This window comes from Desmodus rotundus, chromosome 3, assembly GCF_022682495.2.
Source record: "Desmodus rotundus isolate HL8 chromosome 3, HLdesRot8A.1, whole genome shotgun sequence".
Taxonomy (NCBI): Eukaryota; Metazoa; Chordata; class Mammalia; order Chiroptera; family Phyllostomidae; genus Desmodus; species Desmodus rotundus.
Window position 1 is genome coordinate 170,510,962 of NC_071389.1, and position 24,693 is coordinate 170,535,654.

The window sequence follows — 24,693 nt, forward strand, 5'->3', positions numbered from 1 at the left end:
TTTTCTTATGCCTAATCTTCTGATCTCAGATCTCAGTGTCACTTCCTCAGGGATATTTCTTAACCCTGCAGCACTCTGCCCTTTCCTATCACATCTGCTACATCCTGCTAGTCCTGTTAGAACATGAGCTCCACACGTGGAGTGAGTACATGTCTACTTTGTTCACCAATGTATTCCCAGTATCCAGAACAGCTCCTGGCCCATAATAGGTGCTCAACAAATAATTGTGGAATGGGAAGGGAAATTAGGCATCAGGGCTATTTAAGAAGAGGCACAGGCAGTGTAAGCTGTTGGATGATGGTAAGGATAAGGAGTATCTCAGAAGCAAGATTCTGAATGGTTTTATTAATTGGCTCATATGTAGATAGTGGTGGGGCTCACATTTGTTCTTTAATTTTGGGAATTAAATTATGCATCCATTAAGACATTAAGGAAATGCCTTTAGGTCAGGTATTGTTGAAAATTGATTGGATACTCAACATAAATCTGCCGATTAAATGATTAACTTATTGAACACATTGTTGATCATCTGCACTTTGTTTGGCTACAGAGACTTGAGCAAAAAGATATGTTACCTGCAATGAATTCTACAAAATGTATATTTAAAACTTGTTGATTGATGGAAGTAGGAGATATACTCTCAAAGGTCCAATGATAAAAAATATTTTGTTCAAAATCTATATAAATCTTTGAAATTGAAAGTATCTCACACAAAGATAAATGACACAGTGGTCTAGCAATATAATGATATTTTCCCCATAGAATTTAATTTTTTAGTATGTTATAATGTATTCATATCACATAATGATATCGGACTTCAGGGTTTTATGATGTTCAATACCTCACCTTTTTAAAATTCTTATAATTGTCCTGGGAGATACGTGGGATAGTTATTACCGTTCCTGACTTCCATTGAAACACCGAGAGTTTGAGGGACCTAGCAGACATAGCTGAACACAGATGGTTACTACACTGAGTAACATGGTCATTAAGAAGATAGCCGTTAACAGATGGGCCGAGTGATAGGTGAAAATATTTGGACAGAGATCCGTAAGATGAAATTGTGCTCAAGTAATATTTTGAGTTCATTGTTATAGTCAATCTGCCTAGTTCATCTCTGATTTACAGTAGTAGTTTTTAAGGTTAGCAGAAAGAGTATACTACCATCTCAGATCCAATAGATACTTTCTTTCCTGGACATATGAAAGTACCTTTGAAGAGAAAGGATGGAGTGTCTTAATAAAAGTACTTCTGCCAAAAATCATAATATTCGTGTGGAATTGGGTGACCGAAAGTTCTTTCTACGTAGTATACTCAGAAAAGAGGTGTATGGACGCCTTGTTCATACATTATTCTGGTGAGTTTTGGCCCTTGTCAGGTTGAGATATTCTGTGCTCCAAACTAGCATAATGATGTTATCACAATTACTTTTTAAAAATGTCAGTGTTTTCTCAATTACAATTTTCCTCTCTTTACTGCATTGGTGATTTCTTATTGTTCACTGATGTATTACCAGTTCCCGGAAGAGTGCAGCTTAGGCACTCAAGGAATACTTACGACATGAAATTACTTGTGTGAGGGCTACAAATTGACCAAATGGAGAAGTAGTAAACAAATATTTCCAGGAAAAAAGTCAGAAATGGCTTCTGTTTTTCTCACTGAGTTTTTCTTGGAGGGCTTAACATTTTTTATTATAGTTTATTGGCTTAATAGTTAAATGTTCTGCTAATAAACTATTCCAGTTGTTAAGACAGAGTTAGATAAATCACTGTTTCACCATGTATCCCCCGAACCCATGGAACCTAGGTATTTCGTGGCTTAAACAAGGTAGTACACTCTGCTGGAAGGAGGAAGGGGGTGTAGAAGTGGAGGAAGATGAATGGATGACCATATCCATGGCTCTGAGAGGTGCCTTACACATATCATCTCACATAATCTCATGCCCTGTCCCAGTAGCTCATTTAGTTAGAGCGCCATCCTGATACGCCAAGGTTGTGTGTTCAGTTGCCCTGCCGGGGCACATACAAGAAAGAGTCAACCAATGAAGGCATAAAACAACAAATTGATGTTCCCATCTCTCTCTCTCTCTCTGTCAAAAAAAAAAAAAAAAAGGCAACAACAACAAAAAATCCTGTGCAATTTTATCCCCCTTTAGAGACAGGAAGCAGAATGCCAAAGGGCCTGACAGCCTGTCCCTCAATCCCATAACCCCACCACCTGGAAGTTATGGAGGAGTATTTGTACCAAGGTTTATGTTGCTACTTCCAAGACCTGCTTGTTCTGGGCCCAGATTCTTGCCTGAAAACTTGGGATTGCCAGTCAGTCTTGTTCTGCGACCTCTCTAACAACAACTAGCAACAACTAGGCGGGGGCGGGGGGGGGTGGGGGTGGGGGCGGGTGTGCGGATTAGCAAACTAAATATGAGTTGAGGATGAGTGAACCCATACTTTTCAAATAAACCGTAGTATATTCAAATAGATATGCAAATATACATGTATAACTCACTGAGTTCAGGCCAATCTTCTGTCCTCACTACTGAACTTAATCTGTCCTTGTTAAGGTTACCAGTGACCTCCTGTTGCTAAATCCGGTGGCAGTTTTCAGCTCTTTTCCTACGTGATCTACAGTAGTATTTGATGCAATTTTTCTCCTTCCTCCTTGAGATACTTTTCTTTTACTTGGCTTCCAAGACACCGCTCTTCACTGTAATTTTCTCCCATTCCCAAGGCCACTCTCTCCTAGTCTCCTTTACTGATCTCTCCTCAGTCTGCTGAGGAGAGCCCAGGATTCAGGCCTTAGACCTCTTCTCTCCTCTGTCTACACTCATTTACCACCTAGTCGCCTGAGTTTAAATGCCTGCTGTATGCTGATCACTCCCAACTTTCTATCTCAGGGAAGACCAATTTTCTCACTGTATTCTCATATATCCAGTTGCCTACTTGACTTTGCCACTAAACTGTCTAATGGGCATCTCATACTTGACATATTTAAAATTAAGCTCCAGATCATCTACCTAAAAACCTATTCCTCTCATAATCTTCCATATCTTAATAAATGGCAAGTCCAACTTTATAGTTGACCTTGGCATGATTCTTGATTTCTCTCTTTTTCTCTTACCCTACCTATTTCCATTGCATCAGCAAATCCAGTCAGCTCTTCTTCTCAAATATCTCCAGAATCTGCTTACCTCTCACTCTGCCCGCTGTTATAACTCTAGTCTAAGCCCCCAGAATCTCCAGTCTCTTGTAACAGGAGATTCCTAACTGGTCTGCTGCTTTCTGCCCGTGACATCCTACAGCCTATTAACACAGTAGCAAGTGATCGTTCCAAAATATGGCATATTGTCATTCCTTTGCTCACCATTCAGTGACTTGATTTGTCATCTTAAAATAAAACTCAAAGCCTTTTACCAGACCCTACAAGGCCCTCTAGAATTCGCTCCCCAACACCCCAACCAGTCAACTCTCTGATCTCCTCTCCTACTCTGCCCCCTTGTCACTCATCTCCAGACACAGTGGGCTCTTTGCTGTTCTTTCAAACCCCAGAACGTTCCCTCCTCAAGGTCTCTACCAGCAGGTCCCACCATCATTAGTAAGGCGCACAACCTCATCTGCTTCAGGGATTTGCTTGTATGACTCCTTCGAGTTCCTCCCTGCCCCACTGTTTAAGTCCAGCTCCTCTTCAAAAGTGTCTCCTGATCCTCTGCTGCCAATGATTTCTTTCTCTCCACAGCCCATCTCACCACCTGACACTCTCTTCATTTTACTCATTTATCTTTATTTATCATCCATTTCCCCACTAGAATTAAGCTCTAGGGCGACGGGGATTATCACTTATTTCTCTGTCACCCAGGACAATTCCTGGTATAGTAGCACTTAGTAAATAGTTGTGCCTTAAATGAACAGCTAACTCAAGCATAAATACTTAAATCTTACCTAACAATTTATAAGTCTAATGAGTTTCGAGTGTTGATTTCAAACTCTCCCCTCTCAGGACTGACTGAGAAAAATGCTACATATCATCCTGGATAATCCTGGACGTGTGAGAGTGCTGGCCTCTGCCCGCCCCCCATCTATGCACCCTGCTCTGGGGTTCACTCCACTGGGCTCTGTTGTGGTCGTGCAGGGAACTGGTAACTCTGGGCGGGCAAGTGCTGAGACTTTACACTTTAAGTACTGTACCTTCCTCAACTGTGTTTTCATAGATCTGGTTGTTCCTTTTACCTACCAGAAACCTAGTAAGTGAAACTCTGTCCTCTTGTGCTGCATTAAAAGCCTTCCTCAGCTACTGATGAGCACAGAGATTTCTCTAATGTTTTTTCTTGTTTAATTATTTTATGCCTGGGCAAGGTTTTTATAGTATACTTTCATGTATTTATTCTATTCAATATTTATTCTTTTGGTGTCATCTGTGGTATTTACTTCAGATTCATCCAGGATGGCCTACTTAATAGCACTGTAGTTATTTTATGTACCAGGTATGTACAGAACAGTCTCCCAAAGAACTCCAGCCATTATACATTGTTTCAGCAGGCTGGAAGAACCTGGTGGTTCTTGCTGATCTAGCTAAAAGAGACCAAATGATGCATTTCACTTTCAGGGCCTATTGCTGGGTTTTGATATTCCCTGGTACTATAAATAGCACTTCAGAACACGCAGGTACAGTGAACATTTTCTCTGCAGCCCAGTTCCATGTTTGCAGAAAGAAAGTCACATGCTGTCTGGGTCAGTTACAAGTCTCTTGCCCCTCAGTGCCTCCTAAGTTCTAGACAGACCCACCCAGTGTGTTCAGTTGCTCATAAACACCACATTGGCTCTCAGCATACTTTTGTGCCTTTGTTTTGGCTGCCTTCTCTGCCTGGCCAAACTGCTCATCCTTTGAAATTCATCGCAAGTGAGAAAGCTTTCCCTGAGTCGACTTGGCAGAAATGCCTTCTTGCTCTTGTATAGAATTCTCCACCATGTTTGGAGCCGACCTTTCCTACAGCAATTTCAACATTACATTAGAGTCTTTTACATAAGAATATCTGTTCACATTCACCTCGTGTTCCAAACTGTGAGTCCTGAGTCCTGTGACTTCTGTGTCCTTGTAGCAGTACACAAGAGTTAGCATAGGAAATGCTCAGCAATGTTTGCTGAGTGCACATAACCAGTTGTATGAATAAAGGAAATTGCATTTGAATTTGTTCCCAGTTTAATGCCTTTAAAAATATGTCTATGTATAGCTCGGATTTTTGTTTTTTCCATGGCAGACAATACTATGTGCATGGCCAATATGATACAGAAAAAAAAGTGTTTATTTAAATGCACTTCAAGGAGTTAGTTTTTTTTTAAGTTCAAAGGAACAGGATAGTTTTTTTCCTTACAAACTTCTTGCATCTTTCTTCCTACATGTTCTCTTCACTCTGCCTAGTCTTTAGTCAATTCCTCCAAAGGATCTGCTGTAAACAATGATTTTGTGAGTAGTTGTGTGTTCTCTGCAGTGAAAACCCGCCTTGTTTTCTGTTGCTAGGCAACCCCATTCCAGCTGCCCTTGAAGAAATGTGCGGTGGTGGGAAATGGTGGGATTCTGAAGAAGAGTGGCTGTGGCCGTCAAATAGATGAAGCAAATTTTGTCATGCGGTAAGAGAGAGCACCCCCAGCGTGGCCTCTGCCTTTCCTCCTTTTCCCCACCCCTCCCACCAGCCCCGGGGCCTTTCAAAACTAGTCACTTGTGGTTAATCAGTTGTAGCTGCTCTTTAGCTTCGCCTCAAATTCATATACAAGTGAGTTCAGGAGAAGGGCCAGGGGAGCAAGGGAACCTGCCCCAAGAAAAGTACAAAGCAGAGAAAGGTTCAGAGGTCATGGGCAGACCCCCAAAGTGGAAACACACAGATTTTATTTTACATTACACAGTTGGGCAATTAAAACTTGAAACATTTTTCTGAAGACTAACTTTCTATGAATAAACACTTTAATGTATTCATTTCATTTTATACTACTCTTTGTTTTTCACAAAAGCATTTTTAAGTAGCAGGTCGGATTTGAAGAGGGATTTGGTCTGTGCCTGATGAGGAAAACTGGAAGCAGGAGAGGGAATAAGTTTCGAGCAGGGAGTAAGCTTGGAATAAAGGACTGAGCAGAGCGGTGGCGTGTGCATCACTGCCAGCGGAAAACAGGAGGCCTGTGCAGTGGCATGTGAAGGAATTGCTGCAACACCTCCAACCAAGGGTAGAGACCATCAAACTAGCGGCACTGACCTGTCCTGTTGGGCAATTTTTGACCAGGAGTGAGGACAGCATGTGATTGGATTGACACAAGTTGGGGATTGTCTGAGTGAAAGGAAAGAAGGACAAGGAGTGACAGCATGTAGGGTCCTGGCTGGAGAGTGTGTTCAGTGACGCACCTTGAAGTCTGGCTGGCTAGGGGGCCTTAGAGGCACCCTCTGAAGGAGAGAGGAAGGGAGGAGCCACACGGGGCGAATGCTGGGGTCCTCCAGAGCCTGCCGAGGGTGTGTGGTGAGGATGAGAGAGAGGTGGGAGCTTAAGTCAGAGAACGGCCTGCTGGAGCAGTAATTTTGGAGCTTACCTTCTCTGGGGACACTCAGATGTATTCTGGAAAAAGAACATATTTGTCACTGAAAATACTGAGGGAACTCAGAGGAAGGAAACATCAGCAAAGGAAGGAGGAGGATTGGGTTTTTGTGTTCATTTTTAAGGATAATAGTAATGTCGAAATGGTCTACTATTACAATAGTCTACCTTTTGGCAAGGTAAGTAAGAGAACACTAAACCATCTTTGAGCTCTGAGCTAAGCAGATAAGGGGAAACTAAAAAAACTAAAAACTATTTGAGAGTGTTTCAGGGGAAGCCACAAACATGAGAGAGGACCAGGTTTCCCCTCAGAGAAAGAGAATTGGGCTTCTTTTTTTAAAGATCTTATTTATTTTTAGAGAGAAGGGAAGAGAAGGAGAAAAAGAGGGAGAGAAACATTGATGTGAGAGAGAAACATCAATCAGTTGCTTCTCACATGTGCCCCCGTTAAGGATTGAACCTGCAGCGCAGGCATGTGCCCTGACCTAGAATCAAACCTACAACTTTTTGCTTTGCAGGACAATGCTTAACCAACTGAACCACACCAGTCAGGGTAACAGCTGGGCTTCTTGAGATATTTCTAACCTCATTGGTGAAACCTGCAGCAGAATGGGGAGATCTTTTTACATGGGGAGATGTCCTGCCATAGTTTTTCCAATGTAGGACAGCATTTTCCTTTCCATTGCAATTATTATTATCATCATCATCATCATCATCATCATTATCATCATTAGTATATACAGACAATAGGAAAATGGAGAAGATAAAAATATAATTTTGTTTATTCAAGTCAGTATAACTTCTGTTTATGGAGTACCTACACTGTATTAGGCCTTAGCCAGACCTGGAAATGGCATGTTGGACAATTCTGTCATGGGCTTAAAATCTGGAGGTGTGCTAGTGCTGTGATGGGGTAATGCAGAGACAGACTGTAGCGGGAGCGGGGAGCATAGCTGGACCTTTCTGAGGAGAAGTGGTGTCTGGGACCAGCCATTCCACCCTGGGCACAGACACAGCCTTTTAAGGCTTTACTGTGGGAAAGACAGCAAGGGCCGTCACAGTATCATGAGTTATAGGAATGGCTTGAGGTAGGGCTGGAGATGTATGTAAGCTATAGAAGTGGACACAATCGCCTGGAGAGGACAGACAGAACAGAGACCCTGGGGCAAATTCAGGTACTCACTTCAGTATATTGGCATTAGGCAGAGGCTGAGAAGCCAACAAAGGAAGAGGGGTAGGAGGGCAGGCCCTGGCCACAAGCCAGCTTGTAATCCACAGCAAGTCATTTACCTTTGCTGGGGCTCAGCTTTCTAAGGTACTCGAGGAGGTGGGAGCAAGGAATTCTTCAAGCCTTTCCACTGCAGAAACTCTGATTCTATCTGTGATTGTATGAATACTATGTCATTGTAACACCGTTAATATAGTCATTTAAACGTTCAAATTGCTCTTGATTATAAATTCATTTGCTCTTTCCAAAAGCTATGTAAGAAAAAAGAAATGGATAATATTATGCTCGCAGATTCAGGGATGTTAAGTGACTTCAAGAGGTCTTAGTGCAGTGCAGAAGGAGGCAGTACAATAAATGTCTTTTTATATTGGGTTGGCTAAAATGTTCGTTTGGTGTTTTCTGTAAGATGGTTCTAGCAGTGCTTAGTTGTCTTTAACTTCACTCAGAATAATTGTGTTGGAGTGTATTGTGACAGCTGTCATATCAACGTGTATTTAAAAAAATCAAAATTGGTGAATTTTTGTGTAGCCATTTTAATATTGAAGATAGAAGAAAATATGCAATGTTTTCAGCATATTATGCTTTATTATTTCAAGAAAGGTAAAAATGCAACTGAAATGCAGAAATAGATTTGCACAGTGTATGGAGAAGATGCTGTGACTGATTGAACATGTCAAAATTGGTTTGCAAAGTTTCGTGCTAGAGATTTCTTGCTGGATGATGCTCCACAGTCGGGTAGACCTGTTGAAGTTGATAGCAATCAAATCTAGGCATTGAGAACAATCAGAGTTATACCATGTGGGAGATAGCCGGCATACTCAAAATATCCCAATCAATAAAGTTATTGGTGAAAATGGTCTTTTATTTTATGAAAAAAACATGTGGACCTTTTGGCCAACCCAGTATTATTCCTGAGTGCATATGTGTGTGTCACTGCATTTAGGAAGATGGATATTTTACAGGTAAAATGTGGAAGACTAAGCCTAAGCATCTTAGGGGGTTATCTTGTGGGCCACATTTATTGTAAATAAAGCAGACTAAGTGTGAGTTGTATCCAGTCTGGCGTTGATGTATCCCAGTTCAGAATCGATGAGTCCCGTGATTAGGATGCCAGCACAGCGGCAAGTACAATGTTCACAGACAGCTGAGGGCACTGAGGACTGAAAAGAATTTGCAGAAGATAGCATCACAACTGGAGCTATGTGTGCGTGCGCCTTCGCTTTAATTTCAAGGCTGATGCTATTTTCCTGACACACTTGAATTTTTTTTAAAAGCCTCATTTATGGTTTACAGTATGGACATAATTAAATGTTGATAAATTGTTTAAAAATTATTTTTATTGGACCACGTATGGATCTATTTATAAAGGGCTGCTTACTACACATTTTGGGGGGCCTTTAGAAAATTGAGATAGTAGCATACATTCAAAATTCAGCATTCAGTGAGTAAATGTGGCGAGAAACACATGTGTCTGGCCCTAGGCTGCGGGGTACGTGGACAGTTGCGTCTGCAGCTCTAGCCCTATCTCTCCACAGCGATGTACCGCAGCGGCGCTCAAAACGTCTTTCGGGACAAGAGTATAACAATGCCATAATTTTCTTTGCTTATATGTTTTTTTTTTAATTTAAAAACTTCACTTTATTTCTTAAAATTATTTCTACTGAGGTATAATTAACATATTAGTTTCAGGGATACAACCTAATGCTTCAATATTTGTATATATTACAAAATGGTCATCACAGTAAGTCTAGTTAAACATCCATTACCTCATTTTTTTCCACCACTTCCACCCACCCCAGCCAGCCCCATCTCCCCACCCTCGATCCTACCCCTCTTTATACAGTTTGAAACACATCTTCTAATGCTAAAAATCAATTTGCCATCTTTCAAAGTAAGTGCTTGCTTTATAACTAAAAGCAAAATTTTAAAAAATAATATTGCAGAATAAAATTTATCTAGAAGGTCTACAGGAGAGAGATAACAGTGACTGCAGCTTAGAGAGGAATTGGGTGTCCCTGGAACACAAATTACAGCAACATCATTTTGGTGCCTTTGAATTATGCTGTAGTGTGTGTTTTGCATACTTAAGTAAACATAAAACTTAAAAAGTAATTTTATGTTTTTTTTCTATTTAAATATTCCTCTCCATCAAGCCTATTCTCCACCACTCCCACACCCCAATTCAAAGAATATTTCAATTTTGATCACTTCTGTGATTAACCTTTTAGGATCATGAGCATAGCTACTAAGACACTGTAACCACTGATGTCTGTTAATTGTGCCAACAAGCGGTAATCCAAAATGTGAAACACTTTCCCGCAATTATGCCTTATTAGAAACAATTTGACCCTATTAAATATGCCTTTATGTAAATCTATGTAATTGTCAATTTAGGAGTTGAGGAGCTAAAATTATTGGGTGCTTTCTCTAAGAAAAGAGCTACAGGGCTGTTTATAGACATTTGTACTTGAAGAGAAAGTTTACCCAGGGAACTTAAAGCAGATATTCACCCCCAAATATAATTTCATTATTTTACAGAAAACCATTTATGAAATATTGTCTTTATTGTTTTAAGCATTTCCCTCTGCTGTAGGATTGGCAGTCAATATCTACAAGTTTTTCTTGAGCTTTTATGCTGTGGTAGGAGGTAGGAACCATGGTTCTACCTGCAAGGAACACAGAGAAAGAAAAACAAAGTATTTTCTTCATTGAATGACAAAGTAGGTAGCCAGCACTCCTTAGCAATGTTCAGAGTTTATAGTTTTAACATCAACTGGTTGATTCTCAAATGTTGTGAAGGACCACCAAGATCAAAGCTGCTTCAAGAGGCAAATCTCCAAATTTTAGCATGAGTTTTGTCCTGGAAGTTATCTTCATGTTTGCAAAGATCAATTAAGTCACAAGACCGCGGTCAGCACCACTGCCGGCTGAGCCTGGCTGTTAATGCCTAAGCTCACTACGTCCTAAGGGTCCTCAGAGAAACCTCATGAGATGTGGTGTGCCCATTAGCCGGAGATGCCTCAAGAATAGGCTCTGCGACTAGCTTCCGCTGGGCTCCCCACCATGCTTATTGTGTTTGTTCTCAATCAACACTCAGCAAAATTCACTAACTACCTGACTCTCTGTGGGTAGCTGCCAGAAGAACCAGCATCTCATTACCAAAGAACAGATGAAGGGAAGATTCCAAATCAACAGGGACAGGTTTCCACCTAGGATGCCCTGAGGTGGTAGGAGTCACAGGGTGAATAAGAGACAATGTAAGGGAACTGGAGCTGATGGGCCGAGTGGGTGCCCAGATAATTCCATGTCCTGGGGGAAATTTGTAGGAAAAATGTATTAGTTGGGGAACTGCAGAGACATTAACATTTGTAAGATCTCTTTACCTGCAAATAAATAATGCTTTAGGTTGTCGAAGTGAAAAAAAAAAGTGAACAAGGTGACCTGATTTAGTAGAAGTCAGGTGGAGAGGAGAAATTAGGACACGGAAATAAAATAAAAACTAATGGAAACTATAGATACATTTGAGGTGGTCATACATAATAGATGTATAATTACATTTATATGCTTCTCCTGGTATGTGACATTCTTGAGCTTTTACTATGTGTGAGCCATCAAAGTAGGGACCGTTTATACATTTCTTCCTTTAATCTTTACAAGCTTATTAGAAAGGCAAAGTCTCTGTCCTCATTTTGTGTAATAGGGAAACTGAGACCTGACAGATGAATTAACTTGTCTAATTTCGCACTGGTAGACAAGCCGTGAGATTTGGATTTTACACTTGCCATTTTTTCCATTGTAAACATTCGTAAGACATTGTGGCCAAGGAAAGCAAACCAGGGAGAAGGTGGTGTGTGTGTGTGTGTGTGTGTGTGTGTGTGTGTGAGAGAGAGAGAGAGAGAGAGAGAGAGAGAGAGAGAGAGAGAGAGAGAGAGAGGCAGCTATTTCTCTCACCGGGAAGCATCTTTCCTTTGGCTGAACTGGGACGGTGGAGAATCACTGCATTTCTCCAGATGACATAACATTATGACTTCAGCAGTAATCAACCCATACATCAGTCATGTACACAAAAGCGGGGCATGCATTGATTTAGTACATTATAGTAGTACGTTCAAGGCAGAGTTTGTTCTGAATGCGCTCTTATATTCAGAATTTGGGAAAAGAAGGAAAAACACAAACACGCAATTCCCCTCTGTCTCCTGAGGTTTGTAGGTATGCAGAGAACAGTGTAGGTCCTGTGTCCCCCAGTGTACCACATCCTCCTGAGCTCTAATTTCAAGTCTAAAACTTCCTGTCCTCCCACCTCAAAAATATTTTGAATGGAGTAAATTCATTCTAAATACACCCCTTTTCTTTCATAGACCATTTCCCTCTCTGGCTGGTGTTTTCTTTCATTTGTGAATTGCACTAGCCTTAGAAAAATTCTTATTTGCTATGATTACTGATGATTTGAAAGTAGGAAAATCATTCTCAACTGCTGGTTCTTGTTTCTCTAGATGCAATCTTCCTCCCTTGTCAAGTGAATACACTAAAGATGTTGGGTCCAAAAGTCATCTAGTGACAGCTAACCCCAGCATAATTCGGCAAAGGTAAGCATTTGTGACTTCTGTTGGTGAGGAGCTAAAGAGGAAGCTTTGTGAAATATTCAGCATCGTAAAGGCAGTGAGCATAACTCAGTTTAGGTAACAAAGAAGAAAACCATCTGGGTAGGCAGGAAGGATGAAGAAGGAAATTGTAAATAAACTAGGCAACATTACAGAAATCCAAACACTATTTCACACTTGAGCTGGGATTCTGTTCCTTGCCTTCAGAGTCGGTAACATGTGGATCCATTGTTTTGCTCAAAGAAGCAACACAATGTCCTGCCTACTCATTACTACTACTTTCCAGTTTGTTGGCTTCAGTCCTAACTCATTGATTGGCATTGATTGTTGAACTGAATTAATATCAGATTTATTAAGAATAAAAACAAAGAAATGACCAATTTACTGCATATGCATGCATGAAAATAACAACATTGTCAGAATGTTGTTAGGAATGTATGATGATATCATATCACATTATATCCAATCAGATTTGGGAAAGCAGATGGAAGATTCTTGCTCTAGCATTGATTCCAGAAATGTTGGCAGCTGCTGTGGGAGCTTCTGCGGGTCAGTCTCTAGTTGATGAAGCCCATCAGTAAGCTGTGGAGGATTAGTCAATCTCTGCAAAGATGATTCAGACATTGCCTTTAGACTCTCTTGTGTAGCTAGCAAGTAAGAGTGAGTACACCCTTCCAAAATGTTCCATTTACATCCTCAGTAGTCATGGGTAAGACTGGCTGTTTCCTAATCCCGAAAACATTACGTACTATTCATCTTTTAAATTTTTGTTAGTTTGTTGGGTGAAAAATGGTACAGTATTTACTTCTGTATTTTTTCTGAATACAAGAAGGGCTGAGTGGGTGTTGGCTATTTGTGCTTCTGTGAATTGCCTGTTTATATTTCTTGTTCACTTTGTGCTTTAAAGTATGTTTATGTTGATTTCTAGAATTGTTTATATTATAGATATTGTATTTGTTTGCTATATATGTAACAAATATTTTCTTCTAGTCTCACACATCTTTTAACTTACGTCTTATGAAAATTTAACATTTTTGATGCAGTGAAATTTGTTTCATTTTCATTTATGGCTTCTTTTTATTAAAAAATCTTTTTTTGGATAATCTTTCTTATCCACATCCCCTTCAATGAGAAAAAATTATACTATATTTATCTAGTACCTTTATAGTTTCATTTTTCATATTTAAGAAATTTAATCCATGTGTAGATATTTATTTTTCCAACAATAATTTTATTGTTTTCAAGAAAAACATATGTTCATTATCAGAATTTAAAATGAGAGAGAAACATACAAAGGAGGTAAACAAAAAAAATCACCCCAAACCTCACCATTTGGAAATAATGGTAATTAATAATAGGTAAACTTTTTCCAGATAGTTCATATGTTCTCAGAACTTTGAAGCTATTGTTTCATTATCTTCTTAGATTCCAGTGTTGCCAATTAGAAGTCTAATATGAATCTATTTATTTTTTGTTTGAGGGAAACCTTTCCTCTCCCCACTGTTACCTTTTAAAGCTTTCCTTTTATTATTTAAATTCAGTTTAACAACATATATCTTAGAATGAGTCTTTTTAAAATTAATGTCGCTCAGCACACTAATGAGAGGGTTTTTTACTTGGAAGACGTGAGGGGTTAGCAGTAAGATTTCTGTATTCTAAAGCAAGACGACTTGGGTTTTACTCCCTGTTCGCCCACGTACGAACTGTGTGAACTTGGCTAAGTTACTTAACACTGTCTCCTTCAGTTTCCTCATCTGTAAAGCAGGATAATAATACTTTTATTATAGGGAATTACATTACATATGTATGTATGTGCATGTATATGGATGTGTGTATATAGCTCTATATATTGAAATTATATACAGTGCTTAGCATAGTGCCTGGTATACTGTAAGCATCATATTAGTGTTAGCTATGATTAGTAGTATTATTTTTTATCTCTGATTCTCTCTCTCATGCGTGCTACATGCCATTGAGTCAGCTTGACTCCTGGTGACCTTATGAATGAGTGATATCCATAAGGTCTTGTCCTCAACCTCCCTGCTCAGCTCCTGTAGACTCATATTTGGTCTTCCTCTTGTCCTCCTGCTTTTTATTTTTCCTAAAATTGTTGTCTTAAGAAATCTGCCTCCTCATGCTGTGCCTGAAGTAGGATGGATTAGACAGTCTCTCTCTTATATGTCGGATTATTTCCTCTTACTCACTGAAGTTGCTCTTTCTTTCTAGTCTTCCTATTATGTGGATATTAGAACTTCTAGATCGACTATCCAAGGCTTCTAACTCTTTTCTCGTAGTCATGTGTGTGTATGGTACATTTTGTGTTCCAAGAACAACCCTTTTGAGCTCACTAAATCATATTCCAGCTGTGTCCATTCTGCCATATAGAATACCATTTTTTAAAATCATGCTTTCATTTTCTGTGAGTCTAATTATTTAATTTTAAAGCTCCACATTTTTTGTGGATATGATGTCCTCTTAAATTTTATCAAGCATATTAATGAACTTAAAAGTTTTGTGGTTTTGCTTATTTCCATGTTCCTTTTTTTATTTCCTTTATTATTTAATGTAGGGCTACATATATTATTTGACTTTTTAAAATTTGAATTATGTCACTGAAAACCAAACATGTCATTCAAATTTGTGAGTAAATAAATTAAATGGATGACTAAAGATTAGCTTAATGCTTAATTTTTAGGGTGGTTTGTTTTTGATGTAGCTAATATAGAATGAGAAAACAAAATATCATTCTTTATAGTTTAACTACGAACTCTCACTCAGTTCTTGTATGTATGCATTTATTTATTTATTTATTTACTTACTTATATACTATTTTTATGGGAGTCTGATCAGGGAGATGGCAGAAAATCACCAATGATGATGGTGTCTCTTTAATTTAATTAAGTGGTTTGGGGTTCTGGGAACCCTAAGGATGTGCTTTTTAAATTTAAGGTGTGTTTTTCTCAGGCTCAAGGGAATGAACAAAAGGGCAAGGAAATGTACATAAATATTTTTGAGTATCAAAAATGTTTTATTGTTAAATAATTACAGATATACAGGAAGTTGCCACACCAAAAAAAGGCATAGAAAGAGCCTATGTACTCTTTACCCAGTTTCACCTAATGAAAACATCTTGTATAACCATAGTATACTACTTTAACTATTATTTTACTTGGGAATAACTTTTAAGAAGGAATAGATGTTCTTGTGAAGGAAAATGAGACATTCAAGGGTAAAAACTTTTGTTTTCCTACCTGAACATGTGGAGTTGTTGGTAAGATTTTAAAAGTAAGATGAAAATAATATTTAGTGCAAGATGAGATAGAGGTTGTAACTGTATTTTTGAGAAAAAATAGAAAAACTACAGGAGAAAGAAAAGGGTAAAAAATTAAATACTTAAGAGGAAAAGTAAACCTGTTGGTTAAGACTTAAGGTCAACATAAACAGTTAATACAGGGTAAGTAAGAGTCATTATGATTAATATTGGTCAACATTTAGTCAACATTTCTACATTGCCACATTTAATCCTCAAAGCATTCCTAATACGTAGAATATTTCAATATGTGTATTTACAGAAAAGGGAAATGTGATGTGGTAAGTTTAGTCACCTGCTCACACTCACAGCTGCTGGTAGTCACTCTGGGACTTCTCCCAGACAAGGCTCAGTCCAAAGTCCAGGTTCTTAGTCAGTGACCACCGCACCACGTGACCCTTCCAGGGGACCCATGTGGGGAAGGAGATAATGGAGTTTTCACAAGTGATAAGTTATTTTGGGAAAATGAACACTTTTTTTTTACTTAAAAATGTATTCAATGTAACAAGCTTTTTGGATTCAAAATCAAAATGTACATAGCTATTCCATTTTGTGAAATAAGGAAATAACATACCATTTACAATAGCATCAAGTAATATGATGTACTTAACAACTGAACAAAAAGCAAGCCCTCTATAGAAAAATTATGGAATTTTTTGACGTAGTTCGGACAACCTGACTAAATGTACTGATGTACCACGTCCATGACTGAGAGACTTGGGATTGTAAAGGCATCAGTTTTCACAAAACTGATCTATCGAATTCATGGAAATTCCAGTAAAATCCCCCCAATAGTGATGTATGTATATAACTTGACAAGTTGATTATAAAATTCATGTAGAAATGCAGAGCCAAGATATCAAAGAAGCTCTTTTGAATAAAAAAAATGGTTGGAGGAGTTGCTCTACCAGATATTATAATACTTATATGTAGTTGTTATAATTAAGACAATGTGATATTGGTACAGGGATAAACAAACTGACCAGTTAAACAGAATAGGGCCCCCCAATCAGATCTACATACATAGAGACTCTGAATTTATGACAGAGGTAATACTGTAAATCAATGAGAAGAGGGCACTTTTAAAAATGGTGTTGACACAGGTAGGTGTCTATCTGGGAAAAAATGAAATTATACCTCTACCTAACACCTTATACCAAACATTGTTTCCAGAGAGTTTAGACCTAAATTTGAAAAGCAAATCAAGAAATCTTATAGAAAATAACACAGGCCTTGTGATTTGTTAAATAACACCAATTAAAAGGGAAAAGGCTGATAAGTTTGATTTATTAAAATTAGGAACTCATATGCATAAAAAGACATGCTAAAAGTAGAGGAAATATAACCACATTGTAAAAAGAGGACAACTAACAAAGGACTTGTATTCAGAATATATGAATAACTCTTTCATACTTAATTTAGGACGGAATTAATATGAAAAACAAATCCCACTAGGAAAAATAAGTCAGAATTGAAGCAGACTTCAAAGCCCATGTCCAAATAACCAGTAAATGAATGAATATATGCTGAACCTCATTAGCAAAAAAAGAAGTTATTTCAGAAGGAAAATCTGAGATGCAAAGAAATCAGTTAGAATATCAAACAAAGCTAAAACAAACCTCATCTTTATAAAACAATAATTATACATATCTTTACATATAACTTGTAGTGTCAAAATAAAAGGCACAACTTAAATACTGGAAAATAATATCACCTATGGGGAGATTGGAGTTGAAGTGTTTTTGAAGCTCTTGTTTTGGTAATTTATTGGCCAATAACAAATCACTCTTTCGGACTTAAACAATAATAATAATTTTAGTGTCTTTCACAGTTTCTGTGGGTCAGGAATTCAGGAAGGTCTAGGTTGAGCAAGTCTGGCTTGTGATCTCTCACGCAGTTGAAATGGTGCATGGCTGGAACAGCTGGGGCTGGCTGGACATCTCTCTTTCCCCACCTGGTCTCTCCTTGTGGGCTAGTTTGGGCTTCCTCACAGCATACTAGCCTCTGGACAGTTGAACTGTTTCCATAGTAGCTGGCTTCCCCCAAAGCTTGTGTACAAAGAGAACAAAGCGGAAATGCATGGCATTAGTTCCTTAGGATTATTTCCCTCATATTCTATTGGAGGAAGCAATCACAAAGGCCCATTCAGGATCAAGGGGGAAGAGTCCAAGCATATGAGGGGGACCTAAAAACACCCCGAATTATTTTCTAAAGATTGTGTATTTATTCTTACATGTTTAAACTTCAGTCACCTTCAAAGTACTCTCCCTTTGATGCAATACATCTAACGAGACTTTCCATTGCTCAAAACAGTTTTTGAACTCATCAATTATGATACCTTTTAGTACTTCTGCCATTTTTGTTTGTTTGTTTGTTTCACCTCTTCCACATTGGCAAAAGGTTTCAGAATCTTGAGGACTTTTTTCATCCAGGGAGAAAGAAAAGGTTGCTCGGGACAAGATCTGATAAATAGGGAAGGTGGGGCATGGGGGTCCTGCTGTTTTTTAGTAAAAAACTGATGAAGACTCAACAGAATGTAGGTAGGTGCACTCATAAATTACCCATCATGAAATGGGCAAAAGTGTTGAAAGTCTTCACAAAAAAATTCACTGAAGCCTCTCACAGCCTCTCACAACAACACCAGCTAGTACACGGATACAGATGGGTTCCTAGAACATTCACCTAGCGTGGGAAGCCTGTCCTACAAAGGCCCGCCCTTCAGAAGATAATTCCAGTTTTTGGGGGTCCCCCCTCCTACATCCATCTCTTGTTAGGAGAATTGTTAAAGTGACATTGATAGACGAGCATGATACAAAATGTAGTTGTGGTCATCTTTGGAAAAATCTCATCTACCACAGTCTTCCCTCAGGCCAAACAGTTCATATCTGTCACACATTCAGCCCCTTCTTGAAGAACCCCCAAGACCTACCTCATGACAATATCAACTTAAAGCCCCAGGATCTCCAAATAGTTGAGAAAAGAACAATAACAATAGCAAAATCCCACAAAATAATAACCTAAAAACAAAAATACAACAGAGGGGATCCAAAAAACCAAAATAGATTTTCTCAAAATACGTAAGTTGATTCATTGAAAAGTTGATAGTGGCCAGGGGGGAGGGAGGAGGGGGGGGAGGGGAATAATGGTGGAAAGAAGAGGAAGGAACTAGTCAAAAGACACATATGAATCACTCGTGGACTTAGTGTGGGGATTGACTGTGGGCGAGAGGGGCAGGCTGGGCAGAGGAGAGCAAAGGGGGAAAAACTGGGACAACAATAATAGAGTAAAAATAAAAAAATTTTAAATGAAGAAATAAAGATTATTTAAAATACACTTCTTTATTCTTTATCAACAAATCCATCCTAAAAACAAAGAAAAAACCCCTAGTGTATACAAATATATATATCAGGTATATTATGGTATAATTTGAAAATAATGAAACTCTTTAAACATATGAAAATATACCAGTGGTTTTGTAGCTTATGTAATATATGTAATGATGGAATAACATTCAGTGATATTTTGAGATAATATTAATGAATAATTTTAATCAATGGTAAATTGCTCAAATTATAATATTTAGTGAAAATAAATATAAATATATATACTTCAACTATATAAAATTATATGCACAGAAAATCTCTAAGAAAAAAATCAATATTTTCCACATCTGCTGTAAAATTATATAATAGAAAAAAATCATTTAAGAAGGAAGCCTTGCTATTTTACATTTTCTTCTAATGAAAATTCATTTTGACAGTACAGCAGTCTTGTGAGTTTGAGGGGCAGACAATATGAAGTCCTGATTTTGTTTGTGTGTGTGTATTCCTGCCCCTCCAGATCTAAGTGAGATTAGCTTAGACCCAAAATTTTATGTATTGAATTTGGAAAGTTACGACATTATTTGCATCTTTCTATAACATTGTCCTGGGAGCAGAGCAAATGAGCATGACGCCAAGAATCCAACTCCTGACATAGAGCAGTTACTGCATCGATGTTCATTTGTTTCCTTCTTTTTCTTTCCTTGTGACCTTCTAATCTTCAACATTAAACAGCAGATCAGATCAAATGATTCTCTAAGGCCATGATTAGTACATAGATATTAGAATAGACTAAATTTTCATAGTACTTTCATGCAGGTGCATTGTGAGTGGGTTGTACCCAATGAGGAAACATTAGGGGTGTGGACTCAGCAAGGGCACCAGGTTAAGAATCTTTACAAAGGATTTATATTGACTTGCAATATACTGAGACCATCGGACCAATCACTGTACCCACTTTCTCTGACCCACCCCTCCTCTGCCTTCTTTTTAATGTTTACTTCGATGGTGTATTATTCTTGACCAGCAGAATGTCAGTGAGTTTTAATTTCAGTGGAAGGAAAACTATGCAGAAATATTTCTGGAAGCCAGTAGGCCAGCATTGGCCATGTGGTCTAAGATAAGTTATTTAACTACTCTCTGCAAAAAAATTGTTAGCAATTGGCACCAGAATTCTGTTTAGAGAATATGCTGTTCATATATGGAACTATTTCTTGCTAACTCCTGGGGCTCAGGGAGAGACTAAAGTGCCTGATGTTCTTCCAAGATTGGATCTGGGTAATACCAGAGGGTAGAACTGTTGGGATGAGCCCTAGAGAGGAGACAAGAAAGTGAGAAGGGCCAGAAAAGGGAGAAGCAATGAAGGACCAGAAAAGAAATCTTTGGGAACCTTAGGCATGTCAATTAGAAAAGAACTCAGATGTCTAAAATCAATTGTAAATTATTTTTCACAAACTATGTGTTCTGATGTTATTTCCCCTTGATATAGCTCTCATTTTTCTCACTCTTCAAATTCTGGTATATCTATGCATTTTATATGATATTAGTATGTATGCACACATGTGTATATGTGTGTAAATGGTGATGTGACTGTTTCATCTGGGATCAACATGGTTGGTGCTATGAATAATGGCACTTGCCCTGGCTGGTGTGGCTCAGTGGATTGAGTGCCAGCCTGCAAACTGACGGGTTGCCGGTTGAAGGGTCGAACTGGCCTGGGTTGCAGATTTAGTCCCCAGTTGGGGGTGTGCAAGAGGTAACCGATCGATGTTTCTCTCGCTCATCGATATTTCTCTCCCTCTCCTTCTCTGTTCTTTCCCCGCTCTGAAAATAAATAAATAAAATATTAAAAAATAATGGCACTTACTGAGGAGAGAGGGTATTGAAAATGTAATTCTCCCGGGAATGTTCAGATTGAGATCCTGCCTGGCAAGTGCTTCCTTTGTAACGACTGCACGCCCTTTTGGGAATGTACACACCCTCTTGATTCACAAGGAGATTTTGTTACAGTCAAGGCATTTGTGCCCCAGCTTAACTGTGGGAGGAAACCTTAAAAGTGAAGCCTGAAACTCGCTAATTATCTTACTAAACCCCTTCTGTGCTCAGAGATTCTCTGGGCAAGATGGCAGGCGCCCATCTGTGAACACTTCCACTTCACAGAGGTCATTATGCGTGTGTTCCGTGGTTTCAGCTGGTTTGGCTCTTAATGAGCTTTCCTAATCTCCTCATAAAAAAGGGTATGAATTAATAATTATTAGCATGTATATGAATATTTCTGTAATCTTTGAAAATTACATTAGTATTCAATTTCTGTGTGTGATTAATTTTACTGGAAAATATGAAACAAGTTGAGTAATGAGAATATAATTTTAAAAATTATTAATTGTAATTGTTTTGATTATTTTGGTTAATCAGTTATATATTCTTATTGAAAAATGTTTCCTTTCCAACTGGAAGGATAAGAATGTTTTGAGAGAACATTATATTTGGTTTGGCAAAAAAGTTCATTTATTTTCTTCCCATAAGATGGCTCTATTAGGGCTTAGTTGTCATTAACTTCATTTGACATAATTTTATTAGACTGTATCATGACAGCTGTCATATCAGTGTGCATTAAAAAACAACAAAATTGGTGAATTTTGTGTAGCCATTTAAATATTGAAGATGGAAGAAAATAAGCAACATTTTCAGCATATCATGCTTTATTATTTCAACAAAGGTAAAAACGCAACTGAAATGCAAAAAAAGATTTGTGCAGCATATGGAAAAGGTGCTGTGACTGACCAAATTTGTCAAAAGTGGTTTGCAAAGTTTCTTGCTGGAGATTTCTCGCTGGAGGATGCTCCACGGTCGGGTAGACCAGTTGAAGCTCATAGTGATCAAATGGAGACATTAATTGAGAATAATCAACTTTATACCATGTGGGAGATATCTGACATCCTCAGAATATCCAAATCAATAAAGATATAGGTGAAAATAAAAAGTGTGTCTTATTTTACAGAAAAAAACTATATAGGCTTTTTGCCAACCAAATATTACAGAGAAATACTCTCTAATTTTCTATTACTAAATTGTTTTAATTTGTTTAATAGAATTTTTTTTCCTTAAATCAGAACTTTAGTGTTTGGTTGGATCTCTAAATTGGTATGCATTTCAACTTAAGTTTTCACCATTATCTTTCATATCTGTATCTCTCTATGACAAACCTGCACAGTAATATCAACACAACTAAAAGCATTGTTGATATAAATTATTGACAAGGGCAGAAAATAGATTGGTGAGACAGCATATTTGATAAATAAAATTGCACATATGAATGAAGGGAAAGACAGAAGGAAGGGATGCCAAGATACAATTACATATTTTATTGATGAGTCATATGGTTTTCATGTTTTAACATCTGTGAGACTTGAGCTGCCTTTTGCAGCCTCTGTTGACCAAATGGAACTGAGGCATAGCTGGCACTGCCTGAGCAAAGATGACCTTGGTCATGGCTGCTCCTATACTGTCATCCACCTGAGCTGTGTGCATCATTGGTTCTGCATGTACTGAGTTTGGCGTTTAAAATGTCTCCAAAACGATGGAATATCTGTTGTGTATGAAGAAAGGCATGGAAGCAGAACGATAGGATGCCAATATAATTTATAAGCAAAGTATTATTTCACGGAAATGATGGAAGCAAGTCTATATTTTCTTGTAAAGCAGCAAAATAAAAAAAAGAAGAAAATATGCACAAGTAGATGAAGCTGTATTAGAAGTAGATGCTGAACTGTGTGAAAAATAATTGTATTTATATCACATGCCAAACAATGCAAGTGAAAGTGGGAAAAATCTCTCAGGTCCTTAGAATGGATGAGAGAAATGTCCAAGTAAGTGGTTAGTGCAGGGCTATTCGTACCACTCATAAAAACATTGACTCATAGTTCTATTGGCTGTGTTCTTTTTTCTGTGCTCTTGGTAAATAATATGGTAGCATCTTAGATTTGATTGAATATGATTTCTTTTAAATAAATAATATCTGCCAATCACTTGGAAATAAAAATGATTAGATAGAAAAGTATGAATGTTTGGAGGAACACATAAAAGAAAGAAAACGCTAAGCATTGCATAACTATTAGATACATAGAACGGACACATGGAGAGGCAAGTAATGCAAATATTAGCATTATCCTGATTTTTTTTTCAGTGAAAACATTTATGATAGACAGGGTAAGGGGTTTGCTTCAATCAGATATTAGCTTGCAGAACTGGCTTGAACCTAGGTCTCTGGCCTCTACTAGGGAAGTGGTTGGAGAGATACCACCGAGGGGTTTACAGTTGGAATCACAGCTCAGCTAGGTCTCACTGGGGGGAGAACTCGAGGTCAAGAGTGAGTTTACCAGTTACAAAGGAAAAAAAGGATTCATTGATTTAGAGATGGCTTGGTGAAACTCTTGAAGAGGCGAAAAGAGTGATTTTGTGTTACTATAATCACTTTGCAATACTATTATTACAAAGATGCTGACAGCAACAAGAGATATGAAATACTATTATTACAAAGATTCTGACAGCAATAAGAGATATGAAAGAGTGAAAGAATACATGTTCAATAAATGTTAAAAACACCAGAGGAAGCCACAAGATTACTACTTAAAAACAATAAGCCAGTAGGAAAAAGACCACAGGACACTACTAAGTAATACATGAGATTTTTTTCTGTTAAAGTGTAATTCACATTATCTCCTATATCCAGTTGTTTTGGGGGGCTGTTTAAAACAGAAGCATCTTGTCACAAAACAATTGCTTGTAGTGGTATCCTTAAACTGCCCCTAACCATTTTCCATCGGATAAAAGGTCATTTCCTCCGATATGCTTTGTAGCAATGCTCTTCCAATTGGGCCCCTCCTCTAGACCCCTCCTGCCATTTCTGCACTGGAGATGACCTCTACCCTTGTTAGTGACCACACAGGCTAATGGGCCATACTCTGCTTCGTTTTTCTTTCTTGTATCGGAATAGTTTATGCTCTTCATTGCTGCCATCACCTCCCGTAAGCAGTGTTTATCATTCCAGAGAGATGGTAGTTGGCTAGTTCTTTCATGTGCCACTAAAAATTGGTAGACAGTCCCACAGCATTTCTCAAGTCCATTCACTCTCCTACTTTTAGATAATGATACTATATCTTCTCTCTCACACTCCCAACACCTTCTTATCCCAGGTAATAAACTTGCTTTCTACTTCCTTGAGAAAACAGAAGTGATAAGGAGAATTTGCATATCTAAAATTATCTTTATTCTACTCTTACACTTGGTTGATATTTTTGCTAGGATTTTATTTCTAGTTTGGAAATCCTTTCCTTTTAGCTTTGAAAAACGTTCCTCCAGTGTTTTCTAGATTCCAGTGTTGCTTTTGAGAAAACTAATGTCATTCTGATTCCTGACCTGTTATATATGATACAGACTTTTTATTTCTCCCTGCATTCCAAACTGGTCTTCTCTTTATTCCCTCATCACTCCCTCCACACCCTCAGTATTTGAAATTTTACAGTTATGGGTCTTATTATTGGCCAACGTTTATTAATTGTGCTGGCACTCAGTGACCTTTTCAATCTGCAAGTTCATGCCCTCCCATTTTGGAAAATTTTCTTGAGTTATTTCTGTAACTCCACATCGCCAATTGCAGTTGT

General features: G+C 38.2%; 1 protein-coding gene across 1 annotated transcript in view; it reads left to right on the forward strand.

The window, feature by feature from the left end:
- ST8SIA1 (ST8 alpha-N-acetyl-neuraminide alpha-2,8-sialyltransferase 1) overlaps positions 1-24,693 on the forward strand; it is a 122,620-nt gene that overhangs the window by 66,518 nt on the left and 31,409 nt on the right. The window contains exons 3-4 of the mRNA XM_024575697.4: positions 5,512-5,621; positions 12,293-12,385. Coding sequence (XP_024431465.1) covers positions 5,512-5,621; positions 12,293-12,385 — 203 coding nt within the window. The remainder of the gene's footprint in view (positions 1-5,511; positions 5,622-12,292; positions 12,386-24,693) is intronic.